General features: G+C 45.0%; 1 protein-coding gene across 1 annotated transcript in view; it reads right to left on the reverse strand.

Moving 5' to 3' along the window:
• Positions 1-21,676, reverse strand: part of Usp46 (ubiquitin specific peptidase 46) — a 75,733-nt gene that overhangs the window by 36,124 nt on the left and 17,933 nt on the right. The window contains exons 2-4 of the mRNA XM_052735816.1: positions 8,671-8,751; positions 4,169-4,382; positions 1,322-1,551 (exon numbers count right to left, since the gene is read on the reverse strand). Of these exons, the coding sequence (XP_052591776.1) occupies positions 1,322-1,551; positions 4,169-4,382; positions 8,671-8,751 (525 nt within the window). The remainder of the gene's footprint in view (positions 1-1,321; positions 1,552-4,168; positions 4,383-8,670; positions 8,752-21,676) is intronic.

The raw sequence follows: 21,676 nt of genomic DNA on the forward strand, positions 1-21,676 counted from the left end.
CCTCTGAAAAACACTGAAGATGTTCTGAATCCCACAGCATCAAAGAGTCAGCCACTACCAAATTCTTTGTGTGAAAAATAAACAAGTAGATCCATCTCATTAGAATGCAAAGATGTTTTCACCTTTAATAAACGGTAAAATTATATGGTCCCCAAAGAACTGTTGTAAAATAAATTTATGATTATTATAAATGTTTAGTTTATATGCCTACTTTATAAACCAGTCACATAAAAATTGCTTGGGCTAAAAGAGGTTACAAGTGGAAAAAAGTAAAGCCCTGGTTTAAATCACCCATGATGGATAGCACCGTTAATGGCAGCTGGGCAGACCATGACAAGGGGCCCTGAGCGGATTCTGTTAAAAGCCACTTATCTCTCCTCCCCAGAAAAATGCATATTCAGGCAGATCTGTCCAAATCAAGAAACTCTGGAGTCTCTAAAGAGCCACAGACTTTCTGTGGGGTTAGCAGTTAGAATCAAGGACAGATGACATTCATTACATACTCTGCCGTGTGTCAAGTCGGCCTGGCGTTTAACAGACATCACCAAATACTTCCCAGACACCAATGGGATAATGTGTGCGCATCATCCCTGTTTTACAGATGAGGACAGCAAAGAGAGAGACAACAATTCAATGGCAAGGTTGGAAAACTCTGTGAGAATCGGGGCCAGCCTGGAAATTCAGGCAGCTGGGCTCTGCCCTCGCAAAAAAATGAAGGCACTCTTAAAGTTTAAGTTAAATAAAAGAAGTAAATATGTCACTCTGAGTCACTCTCTAGGGAGGATGTCCTTAAACCCATCTAACTTCAAGGGCGTTCCGTGTGTCAGATGCAGCCAAGCACACATGATACCCAACCCCCCAAGAACCTTGTGACAGGCCTCTCACCTGGCCAGTTGACTGGGTACAAGCCGGAGTCAATCATCCTGTACCTCCAGCTGCACCACAGCAGACTCCCAGAAGTCAGGTCAATGGTCCCTATGTCACCCCTGACCTCTTCATGATGAGAACCTTACTAAGTGGGTCACATTCTAGTTCAATACTTCAACATTCAGCCCTAAAATCTGTCCATGGAGTAAAATAACCCAACATCTAAGGACACTGTCCTCCTCACTCCGCTCCTCCCACCTGAGACGACATCATGATGAGCCCACACTTCCAAGAGTTTGTACTTCAGTTTCAGAGGCATGCTAGACAGGATGGCCCACATGTACTGATGGCAACGGTAAGTGTGTGATATCTCAAGACACATACACGAGAAAGACGAACATCATCATCACCCCTGCCCCCACCCCTGCCCCTGCCCCTGCCCCCCAGGACTCACAGTTTCACAGTTCAAGCATCGGGTTTCATTGGTGAGTGTTCCCTGAAAGATCTCGTGGACCCAGGTGAGTTCTGGTTTATTATTCTCTGCAGGTTCATTCATGTTGCCATTTTTTAATTTCCCGTTTTGTTTTTCCTGTTTCTTCTCTTCCTGCAGGATGTCCGCAATAGTGTTTAGCAAATAATTTAAAAATTCGTGAGCATCCTGCTGCATGTAGTTGTCAAAGAGATCTGGAAAGGAGAAGGCCATGATTTCACACTCTGCATCCTGGAGAGTGGATAGACAGGGTTTAGCTCTCCAAGCCACGCTCCAGTATTTAGATCGAGAGTGGACAGGGGTGGCATTAAATACATTTCATCTCTACTATACAATTACAATGAGTGACTTTCCAAAGACTCACTCCTTTCTATTTCCTGCCACCCACCAAACACTAATATCTCCTTACAGTCCCCTATAACAATGAACTAACGCTTAATTATTCTAGAAAAGAACCAAAATTACTAGACAAAAACCCTGATAAAACATCCATTTGTTTTTGTGTGTGTGCATGCAGTGTATGTGCTGGGGGATGGGTGCACGCATGTGAGCAGGTGCACACTTGTGTGTGTGCGAGTATGAAGCGGGCAGAGGTTGACACTAGTGTCCTCCTCAGTCACGCTCCACTTTATTAGGAAAAGGTCTCTGGCTAACTCTGGCACTCACTCATTTGGCTGGACCGGCTAGCCAACTTGCTCTAACCATCCATCCGCTCTCTCCACCCTCCACCTCCCATCTATTGGGATTACAGGCTGCCTACCACACCTGCCCAGCTTTTCATGTGAGTGCTGGGGATCTGAAATCTAGTCCTCTCGCTTGCTTGACAAGGACTTTATCTACTGATATTTACCCCTGAATATCAATTCTTAATATGACGTGACCACCAGTGACTAATTAGCCATTGAGTCATTTTGCTATAGCAACTAGATTCTCTTCCTGAGAGTCATATTAAACCTAAGACCAGCCTGGAAGAATCTTACATGAAAGATGAAAGAGAAATGTGGAGCATACGTGAACAGAACCTCTGTGAACCAGCTCAAACACCCCAAACCTACCACTGCCCCTGCTCTCAGGACAAGCAAGCAGCTGGAAGCCCCTATTACTAGTCACACTCACAACTACACTGGGAGGGTTGGCTTCCTTCTCTAGTCAGGTCACTTTTATTTTAGCATACATAAAATATTACAACTTCTAAAGATAGCTATCACATTCAACAAGACTTTGTAAGACAAGTGTGGGGCTAACTGTGTAAGTGTGCTGGAGTAAGGTGGCATCTGGGGCAGATACAAGTTCCCACATCAAATAGCCCCATAGTCAGAAAAATTAACAAGGTAAAACTTCTGGAATACACAACATATTTCAATCACCACTTCCCTTCCAAAAACAAGAGATTGGGAACCTTGTCACTGACTTTCGTATGACTCAGCTCATGACTGGGACAAACACCTAACCAAATACACTCAGAGGAGGATGGATTTATCTGGTCTCACGGTTTCAGAGGGCTCTGCCCTTGGTTGCTCAGCCCCAGACACTGGGCAGAGCATCACCCCAGCAATGGAGCATGGCAGAAGCCGGCTCCCTCACAGTGTACAAGAAGCATATAATGAGGGGACTAGGAACCAGGTGTCACCTTCAAAGGCACACCTCCCCCATGATCTGCTTCATAGCTAAGTCCCAACTCCTAAAGTTTCTATGACCTCCCCAAATAACACCATCAGCAGAGAATCAGCAACCCCAGACTGAGCACACAGGAGCCTACAGGGGCACATGTCATTCAGCCTCTACTACTCATGTTATTTTTAACATACCAGAGCCACTGATTAGGTAACCTGTGCTTGCTTTAATCACAGTTCATAAAACAGTACTGCTCTGCTCAGTGATTACATCAACATATTTAACCCTAGGAGTGTAGCACTCAAAAATCTGCCTTGGTCATTTTTTTTCTGTCTTGCAATGATCTTTCCCAGAATGCAGCATGCTAAAAAAAAAAAAAAAAAAAAAAAAAAAAAAAAAAAAAAAAAAAAGGAAAGAAGGAAGGGAGAAAGAAATCATTCTAAATGGGACGTCAAAACTCAATTTTTAAATTTCTATTATGTTTCCTGTTTCTTGTAAAATGGGAAAAGAAGAAATGTCTTCTCATGGGTGGTAGTGCAGGTCTTTAGTCCCAGCACTAAGGAGGCAGAGGCAGGTGGATCTCTGTGAGTTCAAGGCCAGCCTGGTCTACAAAATGAGTTCCAGGACAGCTAGGACTATAAAGAGAGACCCTGTCTTTCTTTTCTTTCTCCTTTCCCTTTTTTAATTTAATTAATTAATTAATTTTAATTCATTTTTTTTTTGCAACAGGGTCTAATCATGTAGCTCTAGGTGGCCTGGAACTCATGGTTATCTGCCTTTTTCTGTCTCCTGAGTGTTAGGATTAAAGTTAAACACCTGCTCTTGCTTTCTCTCTCTCCTTCAGATTTTTTCCCACTGTTATTTACGTGTGCATGTGTGTTGGGGGGGGGGGTGTCTATGTAAGTGTATGTAATATGTAGGGTATCCGTTCCCCTGGAACTGGAGTTACAGGTGGCTGTGAGCCACCCAACATGGGCCCTGGGAACCAAATCCAAGCCCTCTGAAAGCAGAGTATGCACTTTGAAAGCGCGCGCTCTTAACCACTGAGCCATCTCCCCAGTCCCTGGAAGCACGGTTAGCCATCCTCACTTTCCCTTTAGAGAACTAGAACACGCTTTCTCTTTGGAGGGCCGCCCAGAACCGCGGCTTTTTCCTTCCTCCGGGGAGCCTGAACCCCACGATGGCCACACCACTCACCGTTCTCTTTCCTCAGCCTCGAGATGAACTTCTTTGGTGGGATGACGCCAACCTTCTTCTTCTGCGTGGCAATACTGTGGAAAAGGTCTGCCAGGCACGTCAACAGGTTTTCCTTCTTTTTTTGCTGGGCCTTGTATGCCAACACATTCTCCCGGAACGGCCGGCAGAAGTACAACGCCTGGAGCACGGAGTTGCAGTAGCACGTGTTTCCAAACTGCCAAAGCACAAGAGGGTTGGCTGGAACCATGGTCTGGGGATAAGCCTCCTCTGAGCAGGGGAGGGTGATAGATACCAGGATCCGGGGACCTGTCAATCCCTATGTTCTCGTATCGGAGCCCAACATGTCAACTTAGATAACAGTGGATCTGATCAACAGGGATCGGAACAAAAGGGTAGAGCAGTGGTTCTCAACCTTCCTAACCCTCTGATACGGTTCCTCAAGTTGTGGTGACCCCCAACCATAAAACTATTTCGTTGCTACTGTTACGACTCTGTGCTTTCCGATGGGCTTGGGCGACCCCTGGGAAAGGGTTGTTCGACCCCCAGAGGGGTGGCGACCCAGGTTGAGAACTACTGCGGTACAGTCACATCCCCCCTTGGCTGCAGGTTTGGTCGCCATGCTTTCAGTTATAGGGAATCAAGCATGGTCTGGGAACATTACAGGGAAAATGACAGAAATAAATTATCTATACATTTTCTATTGTGTCCCGTTCTGAGCCGTGTGATGGAATCTCACACCATCCTGCACCATCCTGCACCATCCTGCCTGGGATGTCAATCATCCGCTAGTCTTAGTGTAGCCACAATGTATGTGGTACCCGCCCACCAGCCACTTAGTAGCCACTTGGGCCTCACATGTAACCTTTGTGTTACTCAACAATGGCCCCAACCTAGTATGAAGAAACAAACTAATACTGATGACTTACTGTAACTGTTCTATTTTATTAGAACATTATTTAATCTCTTGTGCCTAGCATATAAATTAAACTTAATCACCAGTATATACATACAGGAAAAACATAGTCTATATAGAGTTTGGTACTATCCAGTTTTAGGCATGCATTGGGGGTCCTGGAATGCACCCCTCACAGATAAGACTCCTAGTTCTAGTGCTTTTCTGATCCATCGAAGTCTAACTTATAATGAGCACTCTGACTAGGAATCTAATGACATCAGGTACTTAGAGAAGGAGACAAGAAGCTGGGGGGTGGGGGCGCATGCCTTTGATGCCAGCACTGGGGAGGCACAGCCAGGCAGGTCTCTGCAAGGCCAGTCTGGTCTACACAGCAAGTTCCAGGACAGCCAGGACTTTTACACAGAGAAACCCTGTCTTGAAAACAGAAAAAAAGAAAAGGAGACAAGAACAAGAACAAAACTATCTAGCATGGGGACTCAGAAAAGCAGCTGGTAAAGCCGAGGCACAACGCTGTATAAAAAAGCTCCCGTGGCTTCAGGCACAGTGATGCACATTCATGATCAGCTCTTGGGGAGCTGAGGCAAGTGGATCATTGCAGGTTGGAAGCCAGCCCGTACTACACAATGAGTTTGAGGCCAGCTTGAGCTATAGAGGGAGATCCTGTCTCAAAAAAAAAAAAACTCCCATGTCTATGAAAATCAAAAAAAAAAAAAAATCTGAGAGGACTGGGGATGTAGCTCAGTGGGAGGTATGTGTGTGTGTGTGTGTATGTGTGTGTATGCTACGTGTATACATATGTGTATATGTGTACATACATATACATATACATGTACATGTACACATATACACACACACACATACAGTGGTGGGAAGGATTATTTAAGGAGTTAGAGCCACCCGCCCAACAGAAACCTTTAGGGAATAGAGCTTGATTTTCTCTGTCAGGATTGCAGTGGCCGCTGCCCCCGGGTGCAAAGTCTCACTTGCTCCAAACGCAATGGAGCAAAAAGTGTCTCCGTAGGCCACCCTCCCATCTTCCTAGCTCTTACCTTCTAAATTACCCTGCCTCGTGTTTCTTCCAAGGTGGCAATTGTCCCAATACGGTATCGCACAAGTTCCTGGTCCCCCCTATAATCAGATTAGGGCCCACACAGCAGCAGTCTATCCTTCTCCAGGTCACAGACACTGAGGTTTGGACTGCAGAGGCAAAGTCGTTATCTCACTGGTTCCTAAGTGGCTGGAAGCCTAACTCTGTGGGAGGACCCAGCTGAGACCTGTACTTTACGGCTATTCCCACTCAGCAAATGAGCAGGAAGCAATTCCAGAGAAATAACAAGATTCATAGCCCAGATTTCGAAGGTCAAAGGGAGCGTGGGCACCTTCTCTGAATGGCTTCTTGGTGCATACATCTTCGGTTCCTATGTATTTTAACATTCCTTGACACAACCATGCAATGGGTGACAAACCCCTTCACACAGGGGCTGGCACCTCCATGAATTACCAGTCAAGGAATCATAAATGAAGTTATTAATAGATGCAGTTTTCGTAATTCTTCTACTATCTAGGCAATAGCCATAATTCTCCACTGTCTGCATTTGTATTTTCCTTAGGAAAAATTCCCATGGATTAAATAACTTTCTTCAGAGAGTTCAGCAGAGGCCCCTGCACAGTGGCTAAAATAAACTGTATTAAAATTAGAAGACTGGGTTTGGCCAATATGACACGCTGTATTCCCAGGGCCTTGCATACGCCTTCCTCTGCCCAGTCTTCACACTGCTTCTCGGTGTCCTTTACCCAGACACTCTTCAGTCACAACTGGCCTAAACTAGTGATCAACTCTGGGGAAATAAAAGGGGTATTTTCTGAGTGTCTACAACATGCCCAAGCCTCCACCAGGGCCTCACACCTTCACTGTGGCTCAAGGGTGAGAAACCACTGCAACCACTATTAACGTGGAAATGGAGGGCCAGAAAGGCCTCGTTCCTTGCCACAGTTCACACCACCAGTTAACAGTGCACGGAGAATAAAAATGTAGCTCTTTCCTTTATATCCAAGGCAGCATTTACTTGCAAAGAATGTGTCCAACGTCTCCAAGCACACTTCACAGTAGGAAACTGGCAGACTGGCAGAGCAGCTGCTCCAGAAATCCATGTGTCTGTGAGCTAACACCCTTATCACTTAAAACTTCTATTCTGTAAAGAGGGTACAGTAAGTATATAAAGCCCACAGTGGTGATGGGCAATACCACCTTAACACCTGGCAATACCACCTTAACACCTGACTCACCACTTTACCAAGGAAGCCACAGCATAGGTAGAGCCAGGTACTAGGGGGCTCCTGCCTAGCACGGAGGAAACGGGTATTGTGAAACAGTTTCCTCCAAGATTGAAACACCACATCCTACGGGGAAGCTCCTTAGGTAGGAAAGTAACCAACTCAAAATAGTTTCAGGAAGTCCCTGAAACTGGATCCACTAGGCCCCACCCTGCTGGAGTGAGCAGAGCTAAACTACAATGCAGACTCTCAGAAGAACAAAAGCGGTAAAGACCTCTCTGAGACTAGACAGCTAGCTGCCTGGAAGGAGCAGAAACCAGCCAGGCTGCCTGGAGGAGGTTCAGACCAGTCACCTGGAAAGGACACTGTGCACCCTGAGGTGCTGCCCGCAGGCTGTGCACTGTGCTCCAGTTTTCCCAACTTTAGTGAACTGTCTGTCACCCATGCTGGGGTGAGCCTTGGTGATACAGCTGTCTTTGACTCATTTCTGCTCCTCTAAGTGACCCCTCACCCATATTCCTGTAAGTGACCCCAATATAACTCATTGGTTCACCAAGCTGGACTTTGACGGTGTCTGTAGTTTGGGTCTGTTGTGAGCTCCCTATTCTGGGGTGAGTAGATATGCGTGTTGCATCTCCTAGGAAAAGTTTTGTCAGATGACACCAGGGACAAGTAATTCTGGGATAAGGGACTCTTGGGCCTTGATTGACAGCTCACCCCTACCTCAAGTGGAGATCCTACTTACATTATTCTATAGCTCTAATATAAGCTACACTATTAGCCAAATACAGGTCAAGTTGCATCGGCCCATGCCAAAACAGAGACTGAAGAGTTCATGCTGTGAGAAACAGAGGACAAACCCAAGCAGATTTGGCCACGAATGCTAATGAAACCACTGTGAAAGCAACATGTACAAAGGGAACCCCTCAAGGCATGCAGGAAAGGGGTTGTGAACTCAATCAATAATGTAGTAATTAAGTCCTTTGCTGGGGACAACGATTAGTACATTTTAAGTAGTAGATTAAAATACCCTTCTCTAGTATTTGCCTCTAATACTCACTAAAGCACAGTTATTTAAAAATGAGTAATGATGGTGATGGCTGCAGAGAGCTGGGCGTGGTACATAAGCCTGTAATCCCAGTGCTCAGGCAGAGGCAAGAGGATCGTTGAAAGTTCAAGGCCAGCCAGGTCAACACAAGGAGTTGGGGACCAACAGAGCTACATTGCTAGATTTTGTCTCACAAAGCAAAAACAAAAAAGTCAGCAGAGGTACCTCACATACCCTAAAACATTGGAAACAATAGATACTTACATTGACCAATCCGAAGTAGTGTTCATTGATCGGAAACTGCTCTGGACCAATGTCTTTTTCCAGAGCAGAGGCATTGGTGCCCTACAAGAAAACATAACGAAAGTTTTGTGAGATGAAAATAGACGAGGAAATAAGGGGGTGTGCTGGTCCACTCCCGACACAAGCATCCCTTGTCGACAACATGGGGGGGATATGCAATGCTAAAAATCAGCCAGGAGACTTGCTAGCAATGCATGCCATCACGGTACTTCTCACCCAACCTATATGTTGCCCCAGTCCTGCACTGTGTGGTTTCAGGCGCCTCCCATTAGAAGAGGATATCTGAGATAGATATGTAAATGAGAAAATGATCTTCTGAATAAAACATTCATGACAGCTGCAGCAACTTTCAGAAACAGAGTGCCTAGAAGACAGGACCGCTTTCAAAGTCAATTTCTTTATTCTGATAAGGTTACAGCACACATCTGTTGAGCCAGGCACTCATCTCGAGGGCCAGGCATTCGTGAGCACGGTGACGGAACAGGCATACATGCCTACTCTCATGGAGTTCCCATTTTCGTACATGAAGATAGCCTGAACCATGAAGCAATAAGACAATCCACTTGGAGATGATGAGTATAATGAAGAAAAAAGAACTATGAGATGGGCTGGGGATAATGGGGATGCTGTGGCTGAGGGGCATAAGAGCTGTTAAAGCTGCACAACTGTATCTTTAAGTAATCAGGGAAGGTCTTACTGAGAAGGCACTATGCCCAGAGAAGGTTGCAGATAATGAAAGGATCCAGTGTAGCACCTGACAGCTGTCAGAGGCATCAAATTGCTAAGCCTGGTGACAGGCCAGCATGGCATGTGTATCATCATCTCCTGTGTCCTCTGCCAGGGACTGTACAGTTTATCCTCATGAAGCATCTAACAACTAAGGGCTATTGGTGATGACTCTTCTTAGTTGTCTACGTCTAGAATTAATTCAAAACCCAAGAGCGTGGATACACCTGTGAGGGACTTCTTTCTTATTAAGTCATTTGCAGTAGGACAACCCACTTTGAATCTGGGTCTTCTGAGGTGGGAAGGTCCACCTTTAACCTGGTCCACCCCTTCTCCTGGCAGCCTGTACAAAGGACATGAAAGAAGGAAGCTCACTCCCTTTGCCTGCTTGCTCTTTTTCTTCACTGGCATTAGAGCCTACTTCCTTGGGATGCTAGCACATCCTAAAGACAGGCTGAGACATCCAGCCTCATGGACTGAGCAACTACACGATGGGCCTTCCATTGGTACAGTCACTGTTAGGCTAGCTGGACCTGCAAGCCATTCTAATGAATTTCCAAAGGCTGAACTGAGGAGTCAGGCTCAGTCTTATCCAAATGCTGTCAGAGCCTCTCCATCGAAAAAACAACGAAGGCCCCCTACCCGGAGCCCGCCACTGGTGATGGATGGTCATTTCTCCCTAAGATCGGAGCGGGTTGGCTGTAAGGAAGAAAAGCTCACCCCAGTCAGGTACAATCATTGGCCACGGGAGCCGGCTCCAGGCCCCCTGGAAAGTTACTCAGTTCCTTTTCAAAATGGTATGGTCAGTGGTTCCCAACCTTCCTAATGCTGCGACCCTTTAATATAGTTCCTCATCTTGTGGTGAAACCCTAACCATAAAATTATTTTGTTGCTACTTCATACCTATAATTTTGCCACTGTTGTGAATTGTAATATAAACACCAGATGTAACCCCTGAGGAAGGGGTTGTGACCCACAGGTTGAGAACCAGTGGTATAGTGGTTGCTTATAACCTACGCACATCCTCCCGTGTGTCTTTCTTTCCTACAATACTTATAATACTTGGTATAATATAAATGCTATCTTAACTGTTAGAACACATGCTTGAATGCCTCTAATATGCACTTAACTGGTCTGATGCTGTTCCCTCGACATCTACACCCTTCTTACTTCTCAGGCTGTCATGGAGGACTCAGAGCTCACAGGGACACAAGGATTTGGGAAACAGAGAACAGAAAGCTGAGTGTTTTATTCTTAAAAAGTAATGCTACTAAACCTGGAGGGATGGTTCATTAATGAAGAGTGTATACTGCTCTTGTAGAGGATCTGAGTTTGGGACCTCACACCTAAGTCAGATGACTCACAACCACCTGTAACTCCAGCTCCAGGGGATCTGAGGCCCTCTTCTGGATTCCATAGACACCTGCACACACATATACAGATATACACACACATACACATATGCATAAATAAATAACAATAAATCATAAACGATTTCTAACACTGTATGTTCCTTTATTTTTTATGTGCATGAATGTTTTGCCTGCACGTGTGTAAGCGCACTCTGTGTGTGCCTGGTACCAGAAGAAGGTGTCAGATCCCCTAGGACTGGAGTTAAAGATGGTTGTGAGCCACCATGTTGGTGCTGGGCCCAACCCAGGTCCTCTACAAGTACTCGTAACCATTAGGCTATCTCTTTAGCCCCCTACTGCTCTATGCTCTTAACTCATATAATTATCGTCTCCTCCTCCAGGAAGACATGACCATGAAGCAGATCGAGAACCAGTCAAAATCGTCACTTGCCCCAAAGCACACTTTAAATAGAAAATAACTCGAACCCAAGCCAACTGAGTAGAAGTATGGCAGGTTCATACTCCCCATTCTTGTTTCCACGTGATCTCTCTCTCTCTCTCTCTCTCTCTCTCTCTCTCTCTCTCTCTCTCTCTCTCTCTCTCTCTCTCTCTCTCTCCATTCTAGACTCCTTTACCGCCATCTGAGAGGGGACTCAATGCTCAACACAAGCCACTTTCAGTACATTTTCTTCAGGGTTATGAGTGAAAGAGCCATTGTCTCCACAACGACATGGCTACAGTCTACAGATGAACTTTTGAAATACCAGATCAAATTATGGCAGGATTTCACCATACAGACAAAAAAAAAAAAACTACTAACATTTTTAATAAAGTTATTTCTAAATCACAAATTAATGTAAATGATGGGTATTAAATAGACCTACATCCATCTTTTTTCAAGAAAAATTAGAACATAGGACAGGGAGATCAGTATAAATGTAAGATATGAAACACAGCAGTTAGAACAAGATCTCATTAGTTCTTTCCTTTTGAAAAAAAGGAAACATAGAGAAGTTAATACATGATTTTTGCTAGGTAAGTCTTGCCTGTCTTAGCACCAATTTTGCCATTTGCGGAAATGGAGCCTGGAAGTGAGGATGAAGATTTCTACGGAGAACAAAGAGACCCTGAGGTAACATAGTATCCACTCGCACAAATGGAAGGATTATTATACTCTACCCATTGGACTTCCCACCCAGCAAAGTAGGAACTCATTGTGAACCAACTTCTCCATCTTCTTCTGAATGTACACCCAGACAAACGTGCAGTACTAGGGGGAAAGAAAGGTCCACCAGCCACACTGACTAGATTCACCAATTCCCCCAGTTCTGGAGGCCTTACGAACATTCAAGCTGGGTGTGGTGACACAAGCCTTTAGTGCCAGCACTCAGGAGGCAGAGGCAGATGGATTGCTGAGTTCGAGGCCAGCCTGGTCTACAAAGCAAGTTCCAGGACAACTGAGGCTACACAGAGAAACTCTGCCAGAGAGAGAGAGAGAGAGAGAGAGAGAGAGAGAGAGAGAGAGAGAGAGAGAGAGAGAGAGAGAGAGAGAAAGAGAGAGAAAGAAGGGAGGGAGGAAGGAAGGTAGATACTGCATTCCAACATCATAGAGTGTAATTGCGCCTCACTCTACAATGACTATTTCCAACTTTTCTTCAGCATCCCCTTTACCTCTCTCTAGCTAAATAGGAAAACATAAAATTTATACCAGCAGTCAAGGACTTCCTTAATCGGCTGCCGCTCATAATCCTCTGTGCCGCTATGATCTAAGCATCTCTCCTTCTCAGTCCATCGCATCATAAGCTCAACATCCTTCAGCATCCCTCATACCTCGCATACTCCATCCTATCTCCCCACCATCACCACCCCAATCTTATGTATCCTTCAGAGCTTAACATCTTCTAACTGTTTCTACTGAAACGCATACAAATCAGAGGGTTCCTAAGGTTGGTGAAGCAAGGAAAGGTACAGAAGGTGATAAGGCCATTTGGTCGAAGTTGAGCGACAGGTGTGGGTGGGTTCACTGGACTATCCTGTTTATATTTTTACACCTACAGTCAGTCATGGATCTCCTAACCATGAGGACACATTCTGAGACATGTGTTATTTAGGCCATTTTATCATTGATGGACATAGAGAACACACACAAGCATCCTGAAAAATACAACCTACCACCTACCTACGCTATATGTAGTGTGTACTGTATATATGCACATAGGGATAGAACAGCTTATTGCTTCTTGGGGCATGACAAAGGAAACAGAAGATCAAATCAAGTGCAAGAGAACAGGGTGAGATCAAGAAGGCTCATTGAAGAGCTGCATCACTGGTGATGAGCACCCATCGCTCTTGCAGAGGACCCAGGTTCAGTTCCCAGCACCCACACAGCAGCTCACAATCATCTACAACTCCAGTTCCAGGCATCTGATGCCTTCTCCTGGCCTCCATGGACTCCTGCACCCATGTAGAGCACATAAATCCACTCAAGCACATGTGCCTGCACATAAACAAATAAAATTGAGACACACAAGCAGGAGCCATATGAGGGCACTTCTGACATTACATTGCACACTACAGGAAGCTTTTTACAAATGGAGTGCACTCGAAAATAGTCCAGAGCACAGTAAAGTAGGTACATAATGCAACTACTTAGCTGTTTATGATCATTACCAAGTGTTTTGTGCTCTGCATAATAGTATGTGCTATTCTTTCATAGAACGAGCAATAAGTTTGTTTCTACATGTCACCGCAAAGATGCAGAGCATGTCACACTGAGGAATAGGTCACTCTGTCCTGTTACATTGATGGCATTGCTTCAGACAGTGTAATAATGTAACAGCGCCCTCCAAGTTAAAATGTTCTTTCCAGAAGACAGTGAAGAGGTTCAGGAGACTCGGGGGTAAATATGCCTGGGAAAGCTGAAATGTGCAGGATTCATGGAGGTCCTTCTTGAGAGTTACAGATGCAGTAAGCTGCTGGGGGAGGGGACTGAGACCAGTCTCACTGCAGAGAGGATATTCTCTGACCTGAGCTGCCTGCAGGTCATTCAGAGATCTCCAGGGTTGCAGCTTCCATGAGTGCTCAGCGTTTTCTCAGATGCAGCTGCTTTGGAGTCCTACTTGCTCCTACAAGTAACCCCTCACCCAAACTCTAGTTAAGAGCCTAATAAAAATCCATTGGTTCACCAAATTAGACTTCTGTACAGTCATGACTTTGGTCTGTCCTGGTTTCCTTTCTGGAGAAAAAAAGAAATGCATATCCATACACACACACATATATATGAGAAAGAGAGAGAGAGAGAGAGAGAGAGAGAGAGAGAGAGAAATGAGAATGAATTATGCCTCCCCAGGGGAAAAAATCTCTTACATACTACACTAGGCAGTAAGAATTTTTTAGCTCCATTATAATCTATGGAATCAATGTGATAAATGTGACCCAGCATTTACCAAAACATTATTCAGCAGCATATGGATGTATATATAGGTAGAATAACAGTCCATCAAGGACACCCTTGTCTAATCCCCCAAACTGGTGAATACATTATCTCACATGGCAAAGGAAAACTGAGATGGCATTAATTCACACATCTGGGGGGCTGGAGAGATGGCTCAGCAGTTAAGAGCACTGGCTACTCTTCCAAAGGTGTGGGAGCCCATAGAGGTTTCCTAGTGAGTTCTGAGTTTGCTTTACCAGCAGGGCTGCATAAGAGGATGATTGGACCATGGGCCTGAGTGCCAGGTGTTTGGAATGGTCTACACTTGGTTGTATCTGGCAGGAGGAGGTGTTTGCCTTGCCCCTTGACAATGTTATAAAAGCCCTTTGAATAAAGTTCTGGGCCAGTAGAAAAGGATCCAGGCCCTCCCGAGGCTATCCTGTGTTTCTTTCTCTCTCCCCTCTATATTTCTATCTAAATCTCTATCCCTCACTCCTCAAGAGTACCTTGGGGTAAAAAGTGGGAGCTGGTCCCCAACCTAAAGATCCTGACTTTGATTTCCAGCAACCACATGGTGGCTCACAACCATCTAGAGTGGAGTCTGATACCCTCTTCCACCATAAAGGCATACATGCAGATAGAACACTCATATACACAAAATAAATAAATACAATCTTTAAAAACATATTTGAATGGGGCTTGCTCTGAATTATCCAGTGGGCTCAGAATGCTCACAAGTGTCCTTCAAAGTGGGAGCGTGAATAAGGCAGAGTGCAGCAACACTGTGTGACAACTTCAGAAGCTGCAGGTGCACGGGACAAAGTCAAGGCATGCTCCAGCTGCTGCATGGAAATGCTTGAAAAGGAGTCTCCTCTGAGCCCTCCAACAAGAATGCAACCCTCCAGCTGGGCAGTGGTGGTGCACACCTTTAATCCCGGCACCCAGGAGGCAGAGGCAGGCAGGTCTCTGTGAGTTTGAGGCCAGTCTGGTCTAGAGAGTGAGTTCCAGGACAACGAGGGCTACACAAAGAACCCTGTCTTGGGAGAGAAAAAGAAAAAAAAGAATGCAGCCCTCCACCAATCTCTACTAGGCATTGGCCCAGTGAGACCTGCTTTGGATTTCAGAACTATAATAAAGTCAATGTGGGGCCAACAAGATGGCTCAACTTGACTTGCAAGGCTGGTGACCTAAGTTTGATTCCCAGGACCCATGTAGAGATGGGAGTAGAGAACTAACTTCAGAAACACTGGCCTCTGACTTCCACACATGCGCTATGGACACATACCCCTCACACACATAACAACAATAAATCAATCATTACTACATAAGTTGGTGTTCTTCAAAGAGAGTAAATGTGGATTGTTTAAGCCACGAGATAATAGAATTGGCTACAGCAGCCTAGGAAATGGTTCCCTTCTGTATGGACTGCCTGTACTTCCTCACCTCCATATCGCACCTAGCATTTGCAAGGACCTTCAATTCAATCCCAGTACTCCAAAGGAAAAAAAATTTCCTGGATTTCACCCCCACATCACTCAGAGAAGCTACAAACACAGTAAGCTCCCCAGAAGGGGTACTTGTAGACAGCTGGCTTTTCCCAGAGGTGGCCCATCCCCTGCCTCTCTCTCCAGAGTCCCTGCAGAAGCCACTGCATGGTCCCAGTCAGCGGCTGCAAGTCAGCCATGTCTGACTCTATCTGCACCCTGCAAACTTCACTTTGAGCTCCATGCTGCATTAACACAAACCTTCCCACATGCTTATCTACTGGCCCTCAACATCCATCTACTCCAATGGGACATCTCACTACTCTGGTATTTTCCCACTTAGTAAATGGCCGTGCCCTCATCAGGGCTCAGGCTGGAGCCTCCAGGTCATACTCAACATCTGCTGCTGCATCATCCCCATCCATCTCTGTGCTCTATGACAAATTCCTTCAGTCTCTCCACGCCATGCATGTCTTTTTCAGCTGCAGCTAGACCAGGCTGCAGGATCCAACATCCATATCATCACCAGCTCCTCCAAAGCCTCCACCATCCTCCTTAGCCACCCCTAACCATACAGGAGAAGTGTTCTTTTGAAACACAAAACTGAAACTTCACCTGTCACTCACTCTCCTGCACACCGTGCCTAGAACAATGGCGGCCTTCCGGTCTCCAGTCATCCAAGTTCTTTCCTACTCACTGCCTGTACCATACAAGCCTAACTTCAAGGCCAGCTCCTCGGGGAATCCTTCAGAGGGCAACTCCTTTCTGTGAAACAGTGCTGTGACTGGCAGAATGATGTCCCTCCCCAAATGTCCACTTCCTGTCTCTGGATTCCATCATGATGTCACCATGCATGGCAAAGGGGACTTTGCAGATATGACTAAAGGAAGGATCTTGATACAGGAACTTGGTTCTGGATTCTCTAGATGGTAGATGGACCTGGTGGGATGCTCACTGTCCCCAGAGGTCAAAGTGAGTGAAGACAGGTGATGTGAAACAGAGTTCAGAGACACTGAAACCACTATACTTCTGGCCCTGGAGACAGAAGGACCCATGAGTCGAGGAACATAGGTAGCCTGCAGAAATCCCAAAAGCTAGGAAGCAGATGCACCTTAGAACCTCAGGAGAGTGAGCAACCTGGCAACACACTGTAAGAACTAAGGCTGCTCTTTTTGAACTACTAATTTGAAGTGTGTGTGTGTGTGTATGTGTGTGTGTGTGTGTGTGTGTGTGTGTGTGTGTGTGTGTGTGTGTGTGGTCTATGCATGTGTGTGCAGGTGCACATAGTTCTGTGCAAGCATATGAAAGCCAGAGCAGCAGGGCATTGGGTGTCATACCCTATCACCCTCTACCTTATTCCCTTGAAGCAGGGTCTCTCACTGAACCTAGATCTGGCAGCTAGTAAACCCTAATGGTACTCCTTTCTCCGCCCCACCCCCCAGCATTGGAATGATAGACACAAGCTGCCACACTTGCCTTTTACTTGGATGCTAGGATGGGAATGCAGGTCCTCACACTTGCACAGCTTGCCTACTAAACTGTCTCTCTAGCCACTAGGGAAATTTTTTTATAGCAGGAAGAAGAAAGAAACTAATACACCTCCTCCACATCTCTCCATGCACACTGTCTCCCACACATGTGACAATTACTATTTATATAATCATTAGCATTTGGCCCCTAAAATCTATATGATATGGCATCAAAGACCATATGACCTTCCCAATACCACATTTTCAGTGATGAGCACATAGTAGGCCCGTAGTACCTGTAGGCTAAATGGATGGTCGAATGGATGAGCACAGACAGGGCTGGTTAGGGATGTCTGTGATGCAACTGTGTGCATGATAATTTGGACACAGGTCTGTATATTCTCTCAATGTACTGTTCAATGAAGTATGAGTAGTCCCCTCCACCACTTCCCCATTCTCCCATTCCCTTTATAGACACTCAGGAATTGGTTTCCATGGATACAGAATATAACAGATATTGACATTTGGAACTAAGCTCTTGCTTTTACATCCTAGCATTTTCCTTTGCTAATGTGAATCTTTGTATATCTTCAATAGATTTGGGGATTGTATCCATTAAATGTAAATATAACCATGATACGGTGATATAGTCATGATGGCGACTATCTCCCCATACAATGATAGTAATGATGTTGAGTGCTTAAAGGTTAATTAGGGTATCAATTGAGAATTTAAATGACCATGTCCCTCAATCCTGCAATTCTACTTTAATTTATTATATAGATATATTCATACAGGTAGGTACAGAGAATGTGACAAAGACCAAACTCATATTGTGACACAATGAATTTTCACAAAACGAAAATCCATTTGTCTCATTCACATAAATGTTCAAGAAGATGCAGGGCAGGTCTGGTGCAGCAGCCCTGCAGTGCTGTGGAAACAGGATCCTCATATATTGTGTAACTTTGTTGTGAGTAAGAGTCAGTTTGCAGCTTTGGAACCAAGATGACTATTCTAGCTCCTGCCACCAAATAACTTCTGTCCCAGCAAAGGGGGGAAATGGAGGAATGTCTCCCCTTGCAAGAAGGCTTTTAAGCGTGACAACAGATACTTTTGCCTATAAACCCTCTGACTGAGAATCTCAGTCTTAGTCCATGTAGCTGCAAGGGAGCCTGGCATAAGTGGTCATTACCTAAGCATTTGGGACCAGTTAAAAATTTCTCCTACACTAGACATAGAAAGTAGATATTGTTGAAGGGACAATCAGAAGGCAGTGTCTCAAATAGTCCTTGCAGCAAGGGTTGTAACAGGAAAAATTAGAAGTACCACAAAGTGATTCAGTAATTATGGTAATCTATATAACAGAATACCATGCCAGTATTTTTATTTTTGTGGTACAGGAACTAAACTCATGACCTTCTGCATGTAAGGCAAATGCTTTACCAACCAAACAATAACTCACTCCTTCTCTGTAGGTAATTTTTAAAGTAAAATTTCTTTTGAGGTATTGCTATGCAAAACTGTACAAGACAAACAGTAAGTAAAGCGCAGTATAGTGGCACCGTACATAGGACAACCCTGGAAATGTCATTTATTCAGGTCACATACAACTGCCCCTGTCTGTGCCAAGTCAGCCAGGCCACTGTATTCAACGTCTGCATTTTAGTGAAAATTTCCAGAATACTCGAAAAATTACTTGCTTTTGGCTTGAGGGTTTGTTTTCATTTTGCTTGTGGGGTTTTTGTTTTGTTTGTTTGTTTTGGGGGGGGTTGTTTGTTTGTTTGTTTGCGAGATAGGCTCTCCCTACATTGTCCCAGGTAAAGCTCAACTCCTGGGTTCAAGTCATCCTCCTGCCTCAGCTTCCAGAGCAGCTGGGGTTACAGGTACATACCACTGCACCTGGCTAACACTCAAGAAAATATCAATAATACTACCCGAGAGCAGGGCTAAGGGATGAGAAGGTCACAACGGACTTTTCTTTTTTAAAGATTTATTTATTTTATGTGTACGTGGTTTTTACCTGCATGTATGTATATACACTACTTGTATGCCTAGTGCCCCTAGAGGTCAGAAGAAAATATCCAATCCCTTGGGACTGAAGTTACAGATGGCTGTAAGGCACCATATGAGGGCTGGAAACTGAACATGGGTCCTCTGCAAGAGTGATAAATATTCTTAACCACTGAGCCATCTCTCCAGTCCCAAGAGCTTTCCTTTTTATCCTTTTAACTCCGAACATTTTACTATGAAGATATATTATGTTGGAATTCACATTTAATAAGTTTAATAAAAGTTCAGTAAGCTAATCCTCTACACTTACAAGCTAAGTGTACACATCCCTCACTGCTGTCTGCCCTTTCTTGCCAGTATTTATTTGTCTTTGAGTTCTGACCCTTCACCTCTTTGGAGCTCAGAGATCCTGGTGCTGATGTCCAACCTGCCTACTCCAAAGGACAGCAGAGCGGTAAAACATACAGTGAAGGTTATCGGTACTATTATCAGCCATGAAGGGCATTATTTACACAAAGCTTGCCCTCCTATTTCAAGAGCCCAGCATAACAGCACAAACAGCAATTGGAGGCCCTGAAAACATAAATGCTGTATGACCAGATGCCGAACCAAGAACCAGTCCTTGTGGGAAAATCACAGGATGCAAAGCATAAGAAACAAAGTTCTTACTTCAGTTGGTGAAAGAAAGTGGGAACCTTTTGAAAAACAATACAAAGAATTTTATTAAAAATAGAATCTGAGCTGGGACGAGTTCCAACAAGACTGTAATGTTAGCTTTTCAAAGCACCTCCACAGACTACCGAGGGAGCTTCCAACACACACAACAAACAACTCTGGAAAGATGAATCATGAATGCACAGGATGGCACAGAAAGGAACTTCTTTTTTAAAACAATTTTTCAAGGCAATTTATAAGGAAAACAAGTTAGAATTCCTCCAGGAGAGGGAGGTTGCCTGCGAGAAAGAAATAATTAGAACAACATCATGATAAGGTCAAGGTCTATAAGCAACAGTGAGCACATTGCTGTAATATTTGAGAGCCAAAAAACAAAAACGCTGAGGCCAGCAGGGTCCTTGGAAGAGAGCTAGACTAGCCCACAGGTGTAAAGATCGATGCCAGGGAAATAAATGCCCATGCCCTAGATCTCCCTAAGGCAGCTCATTTATCTGCATCCAGGACATGCCCCCTCTCTTTTAATTTTGTCCAAAATAGAAAGGGGACCCAGGGAGAGCCAAAGAGTGCGTCTAAATTCATACAGAAGAAGGCATTGATTATAGAGAGTGAATTAAAACAGACAACAGGGCTGGTGAATGTTGCTGGTAAAACTCCATATGTATGTTCGAAGAGCTACTCATCAATTAGCTGTCCATAGCACAATGGAACCTTCAAGAGGACTGTATTCCTGGACTTCCAGTGACAAAGGTCATCACACAGCCCAGGGACGGGATGCAGCCCCAGTTTGTGAGATGAGTCAAGAGCCACCAATAAGGCTCAGGAGGAATAAGGGACCTAGTGCCTCATGTGTACTCAATAATAACAACAGATAAGTGGGAAGCAGCATTGACTGCTTAGTCGCTTCTCTGAGGGCTTTATGCACATTTTACTCTTTTTAATCCTTACAACAATCCAGTGAGGTGAGTACAATTATTCTTCCCAGTAGGAGAGAAAAAGGGAGAGGGAAGGGGAAAGGGAGGGAGGGAGAGAAAGAGGGAGGGAGAGAGAAAGAGAGAGGGAGGGAGGGAGAGAGAGGGAGGGAGGGAGGGAGAGAAAAAGGGAGGGAGGGAGGGAGGGAGGGAGAGAGAGGGAGGGAGGGAGGGAGAGAGAGAGAGAGAGAGAGAGAGAGAGAGAGAGAGAGAAGCTCTTGAGTGTCCATTCATGTGCATGCCCGGTGTGTGCCAGAATATGGAAGTAAGAAGGATGTTCAGAGTCTATCTCAATCACTCTCCACCACATTTTTAGAGACCATTCCTCTCACTGAATCTGAGCTCATCCATTAAGCTAGACATTAGTGAGGTACAGGAGCACCCCTATGTCAGAGGCAACCCCTGAAACAGAAAACATCCCAGTCCTCTTAAACAAAAGCTTCATCAGGGGAATGGAGAGATGGCTTAGTGATTGAGAGCACTGGCTGCTCTTTCAGAGGACCAGGGTTTGATTCCCAGCACCCACAGGGAGGCTCACCACTTTGCTGTCACTCCAGCCCCGGGGGATCCAACTCCCTGTTCCGGCTTCCTTGGGAGCCAGGCCCAGACGTGGTGCAGACATACATGTTAGAACATAACCATACACAAGAGTAAAACCAAATCAACAAAACCTATACAGGACACGACAATCTGCTTGAAGGAAAAAAACCACTGGGGCTGGCAGAAACGGGACCTGAGATGTGGTCAAGGGAAAACGCCTTTGCCACCACTGTTTCAAGGCCTTTACCCAAGTAAACCACTTACCATCAAATAATAAAATAAGGTGCCATCTTAGCCCTCCAACTTC

This window comes from Peromyscus californicus, unplaced genomic scaffold, assembly GCF_007827085.1.
Source record: "Peromyscus californicus insignis strain IS unplaced genomic scaffold, ASM782708v3 Scaffold_13__1_contigs__length_99412109, whole genome shotgun sequence".
NCBI lineage: Eukaryota > Metazoa > Chordata > Mammalia > Rodentia > Cricetidae > Peromyscus > Peromyscus californicus.